Consider the following 5,764-nt stretch of genomic DNA (forward strand, 5'->3'; position numbering starts at 1 on the left):
ATTGTCTCAGCAAGCAATTCTTTCCCTCCTGCATCCCCAAGTTCCCATACAAAACTCAACAAAGGGATGAGAAGCTGCAGTAAATTGGAAAAACAGCACTGATACCAAACAACCAGGCCAGTGATGGAAACTACCCCCACTAGACAAGGCAAGTGAACAGCTGGTAAAAACATGCAGCATCCTTGTAGTATGTTGTTTTCCAGCCTCTCTTCTGCCACATGGTCATACTCCATGTCCAGCTGCACATCAGTTCTCCCTCAGAGGTTTCACCTTGGCCTCCACACCACAATCTCTCCACAAAGAGTTTCTAAAATCCATGCAATCACCTCCCTGTTCTTGTTTCCCACCAACTCCAGTTAGGTGCAAAATATCTTAAGCTCAGTCACTCTGGATACTTGTTTGTGGAATGTGCTCTGAAAGTGCATGAATGATGTCATGCCATCACCTGTCTTACTCCAAAAGGTTTATGGTCCCCTCTCAGATCTTAACCACAAGCTGCAGGTAGGGCTAAGCACCTTGTCACAAAGTATCACGAGGTGTCTGGCTGTGATGCTCTCCACACTTCTAACTGCAAGGTCCTGGCACCAAACACACAGCCAATAAAAACCCCAAAGTTGCCATTCCATGACCGGTACAGCTGAGCTTCGGGTGGTGGCTGTGCCATGGGTATGTGCTGTCACTTCATTTGCATTCAGCCAATATGATCTGGGACTTTGATTTTGCCAGACCCTTGACCTGAAGCACATTAAATACAGCCATGTAGTTCCTGGGACACAGAGGCAAAAGTTTTCCTCACCTCACAGAGGAATTCTGACATAGAAACAAAACTATCAATGTGCTGCACATGAAGGGGCTGTCCACACATTTAGTGTCCACTGCCCTTTGTTTGAAGTGGAACAAGCAGCTCAGGTCATAGGACTAACGAAGAGCAGGGTGTTCCTGTAGTCTACCCCTGAGGGAGCTCAGTGGTGTGGTTTGTAACAGGGCAACTGTGTGGGGAGTGAACTGGATTTTTTTGCATGGGTGGAAATTGCTTTTGGAGATCCAAGCAGATAGGATTTTGGTTGGGGTAATTCTCTAGCAGCTACCAGTACTAGCAAACTTCATTCTTGAGAGGCCAAGGCACAGCGCCCTTGTGCAGGGTACAACTCTGCAGTGCAACTCAAGTGAGTTGTAGAACTCGCAATGACTGCTTTGCCCAGCTGAAGGCTCAGACCTTAGTGTTGGCAGGATCTGAGCTGAGAAATTTAGACAGAAAAAATGATAACCCTAATCTTTGTCCCAGAGACCAAAAGAAAGTTCAGGTGATAGATTCTGTATGGGTAATACTGTGTAGATATCATACATTTTTGATTGTATTATGAACTCTATTATGAATAGGTTTAAATCAATGCATGGTGTTTCCCATCTTACTTACACTTGTTCCTCCTGCAATATGATGGAATCAAAAGAGAAGACAATGCTTCACAAACGCAAACATCAACTGTTCTGTTCCAGCAACAGGCACCACTTGATTTACAGATGGAGGAGATCTGCCGTCTAAGATCCAAGTGGGTGAGTTGGAGTTTCGTGTTCTCCATAGTTCCCTTCCATGGGAACTGGTACTCAAAAGAGACACCAATGCTTAAAACAAGACCATACTCCTGCCCCCAAAGTAGAGACTTAAAAGTGTTTTTAAACAGGTTTATGATAATGTCAGATTGAGAGTAGTCTCCAGGGCACCATGTTATACAACTAACACTTCACTCCCAAATATTGGCACCACAGTTTAAGTGTGATGTGGAAAGGAGAAGGGACAAGAGCCAGCACATGCTGTTTGGGTATCCATTTCAGTCTGCTTTGGGCTCTGCCAAGGAAACTGCTTACTTGGGAAAGGATTTTCATCACCAGCAGGGAGGGCAAAAGCAGCTGTTCAGCACACCATCCCTCCTCAGCACACACCTCTTTCATTCCCCATCCTCTACAAGTGCAAAGTGAAGCACGATCTGACTTTGCCCTCTGGAGGCATGGAATTGGCATGGCACAGAGAGACACAGTCCCAGAGGTGACTGAACTACAGCACTGCCTTTTGGAACATCTGATAGGAAAATCTATTCCCAGCTGCAGCTTCCCACAAGCCAGAAGGCAGAGCTTTTACTGATGAGGCAGCTTCATACTGAAGGAGATGGGTTTTGGTTTGTACATCATAATACTACCCTAGTCTGCTAGTGCACTTCAAGAACTTGGGTGTTGGTACAGGAGATTGATATTTTTTCTTTTGACACAAACTCTGCAGCATGTGATTTGAAATTCTGCCCAGTGTCTGCATCCAGCTACTGGACATGCTACACACACATGTGGGTCCACAGCAAGTGCCACTTCATGGTTTATTCTGCTAGCTCCATAGGACTTTTTGCTATCTCCCAGATTGCTGGGAAGCCGCAGAGATAAGCAGGTGGCCAGTGATTCCTGGGCCCCTTATTTAGCTGGAAAGTAGGGCTGGGGTTTGTTTGCTGAATGGAAATGGATCTTCTCTCTCTCTCTCTCTCTCTCTCTCTCTCTCACACACACACACACACACATACACACACACACACACCCCACACACACACACACACACACCCCACACACCATATTTTTCTCCAAGCAGATAAACAGCTCAACAACTCTCTTGGACACCTCCAAGCAAGCTGTGTTTCGCTAGGATAAACAGGATTCCCCTTTCTCCCTTAAAAATAATTTCTGTAATGTCCAAGAGGACTTTGGAAAAGCTTCTCCTACAAAGACAGACTCAGCAGTGCACTTGTGACTTCAGTTCTGGAAGAACTGGCAGCAGACACCAAGACATGGGCAGGATCAGGTGTACAGCTGTGCACAGCACCTGCACACCTGTGCATATCCATCTCTCTGCAGACACATCTGCCTACATCTGTTTCTTGCCCACATGCAAGCTTTGGGTCCACATACCTGTGTGTGCTGGCATCTTTTTGTACACACACACTTGCTTGTCAGTGCACACCCACAAACTTTCCCTCACATCCTCACCCCCACACCAGTGCCCTTGCACACCCACATACCTGTGCATGTGCACCCTTCCATACACACTTTCCATCTCACCTTTAGGACATCCTGCCATCTCCTTTATATTCTGGCTTGCAAAGAACATCATGCCAGCAGGTGAGGAGGCTTTGCTGTCCCTAGGCATGTGGGTGTGTGTCATAGGGGTTCAAGTCCTGGGAAAGCATTCCTCACCAGCTGGCACACTCAGCTGGGGTCTGACCCTCAGCCCCAAGTATCTGAGCAAATGCGAGGGAGCTGGCAGGTATGTTCCAGCATTAGCCTGTGGAGAGCCTGGCATCCTTCCTGTTTGGATCGTGGACCTGGGGGTCCTGTGGCATAAGGATCAGGGACAAGCAGGTAAACTCAAGTGTAAACCAGGGGCACGGGAGCCTAGTCCTGTGCCAAATCGCTGCTGGGTACCAGCTGGGAGGGCCCTAACCTTAGTGCATTCTACATAGCACTAGGCAAGCAAACCGCGTAGCCTAAGCCCGCACTTACTATCTTTCCCCACGCAGGTGTGTCACCGGGTGTTTATTTTCCAGCCTAATTTGTTTCGACAGCTTGATTTCCGCAAAGAAGTGTTGGGCTCCCTGGGCAACGTTTCCCGGGGCCGACTGTCCCGCGCGGACCGGCAGCATCCCCTCCGACAGCGGCGGCCGCTCATCGCTGCCCCCTCTTCCCGCCGCCGCTAGCACAACCGGCCCCGACGGCGGCGAGCCCTACGGGGAGGCGCGCTAAATGCCCGTGCCCCGATGCCCGCACCGGGATCCCGGAGACGACCCAGCTTCGCTCGGTGCCCGTCAGTCCTCCGGAGCTGTGCGCTCTCGACGGCGGTGGCTCCGCGGCGTCCCAGACGGCGCTGGGGACGGGGACCAGCGGAGAGGGGCGGGAGGGGGGTGCCGGGCAGGGCGCTCTTCCTACCCGCGGCGGCAGCGGCGGCACGCCCGGCCCTGCCCGCGCCTCCCGGGCGGCGGGGCGTAGCAGGGGGAGTGCCGGCCGCCCGGGAACGGAGCTGCCGGACACCGCCGCATAAAAGCCGCGGCCGTGCCGCGCTGCGCTTCCTCGGCTCGGCTCGGCTCGGCTCGGCTAGGCTCGATCCGGGGCGGAGCCGCTCCGACGGCCACATGACAGCCGAGAGCCGGCTGCCGCCGGGCCGCCCGCCGCCGCCACCGCCGTTGAAGGCGGACGCAGTGCCGCCGGGAGAGGAGGAGGCGGCGGCGGCGGGGGTGCGGAGCGGGCGGCGTCGCCGCAAGCGTCCGGCGGAGCGGGGCAAGCCACCGTACAGCTACATCGCCCTCATCGCCATGGCCATCGGGCAGGCGCCCGAGCGGCGACTGACGCTTGGCGGCATCTACCGCTTCATTACCGAGCGGTTCCCTTTCTACCGCGACAGCCCCCGCAAGTGGCAGAACAGTATCCGCCACAACCTCACCCTCAATGACTGCTTTGTCAAGGTGCCACGGGAGCCCGGCCGCCCCGGCAAGGGCAACTACTGGACGCTGGACCCTCACGCCCGCGACATGTTCGAGAGCGGGTCCTTCCTCCGCCGCAGAAAACGTTTCAAACGCAGCGACCTCTCCACCTACCCGGCCTTCCTCGCCGAGCGCCCCGCCGCTCCCTGCCGCCTCCTCCCGCTGCCCGCCCCGCCGCCCCCCGCCGACCTGCCCCTGGCACCCGCCGCCGCCTCTTGCGTCTTTGCCACCGCCTTCCCCGCGCAGGGCTGCGCCTCCGCCGCTCTGCCTCACGCCTACGCCCCGCTGCCCACCGCTCCCGGGCCCTACGCGCCCGGGGGCCACGGGCCGCTGTACGCGCCGTCGGGGCGCATCGTGCTGCCTGCCTCTTCACCCGGCCCCACTACCCTCTACGGCCGCCGCTCCCCTGCACCCTACCCGCCGCTGCCCCACGCCTACGGCGCCGGAGGGCAGCTGAGTGCCGCCGAGCCCGCACCGCGACACGGCACCTACCCTGGAGGCCCCGACAGGTTCGTCCCGGCGCTCTGACCTATCCCGGAGGAGCCCGACAGAGCAGACCGGAGCCTGGGGGACGACGGAGTGCGGGGGTTGCCCGGCACGGCTGCTCTCGGCGCTGCCCGGGAAGATGCTGAAGAACCTTGGGCTGTACCTATGCATTCTGCCATCTGCCCAGGCTTCCTGGCAAGGAGTGTTGCAGTCAGCCCTAGGGACCTGGGGTGTCCTGTCCAGCCCTGTCTGCTCTCGGCAGAAAAGTCCTAGGGACTCCCAAGTGCTTGGATGGGGCAAGCAGTCTCTTCTTCTTCTACAGACCTTCCTGGAGCAGGTGCTCAAAGCTTCCTGCCAGGCTCCCACCCTCCCACACATCCAACCAGGCCCCTCTGGTCTACCCAGGAAGATTTCATGTTTAAAAGTCTGCTGTTGATGATTTTTTTTTTTTTTAAGAGAATTAAATGTCTGTTGATGAGGTGAAGGAGGGAGGCAAGAGAAGGCATTCCCTGGCCTCGTGCAGGCAAAGCTATAAAAGCAGAATGGTGGCACTGATGTGGTGGCATGTCCCTGATGGCTATTGCTTTAGTCCCAGGCTTTACACCAGCAGTGTGGCCAAGGCTGGAGAAGATTTGGATGCCAGGTCTGCAGAAAAAAGCATCAAGTCATATCCTTCGAGGTGTTGTGCTCTGTGCTGCAGGGATGGGAACAGTGGTGGGCTTGGAACTACAAAAATTTCTACCCATGAGCATGCCCAGCCCCTGGAA

The 5,764-nt window shown here is 55.1% G+C and overlaps 1 protein-coding gene across 1 annotated transcript; it reads left to right on the forward strand.

Moving 5' to 3' along the window:
* Positions 1-4,163: 4,163 nt before the first annotated feature.
* FOXE1 (forkhead box E1) lies at positions 4,164-5,039 on the forward strand. Its single transcript, XM_054004199.1, has one exon. It carries the CDS (start codon positions 4,164-4,166, stop codon positions 5,037-5,039), a length of 876 nt encoding a protein of 291 aa, XP_053860174.1.
* Positions 5,040-5,764: the final 725 nt, after the last annotated feature.

The sequence above is a fragment of the Vidua macroura genome, chromosome Z (genome assembly GCF_024509145.1).
Source record: "Vidua macroura isolate BioBank_ID:100142 chromosome Z, ASM2450914v1, whole genome shotgun sequence".
In the NCBI taxonomy this organism is placed as follows: domain Eukaryota; kingdom Metazoa; phylum Chordata; class Aves; order Passeriformes; family Viduidae; genus Vidua; species Vidua macroura.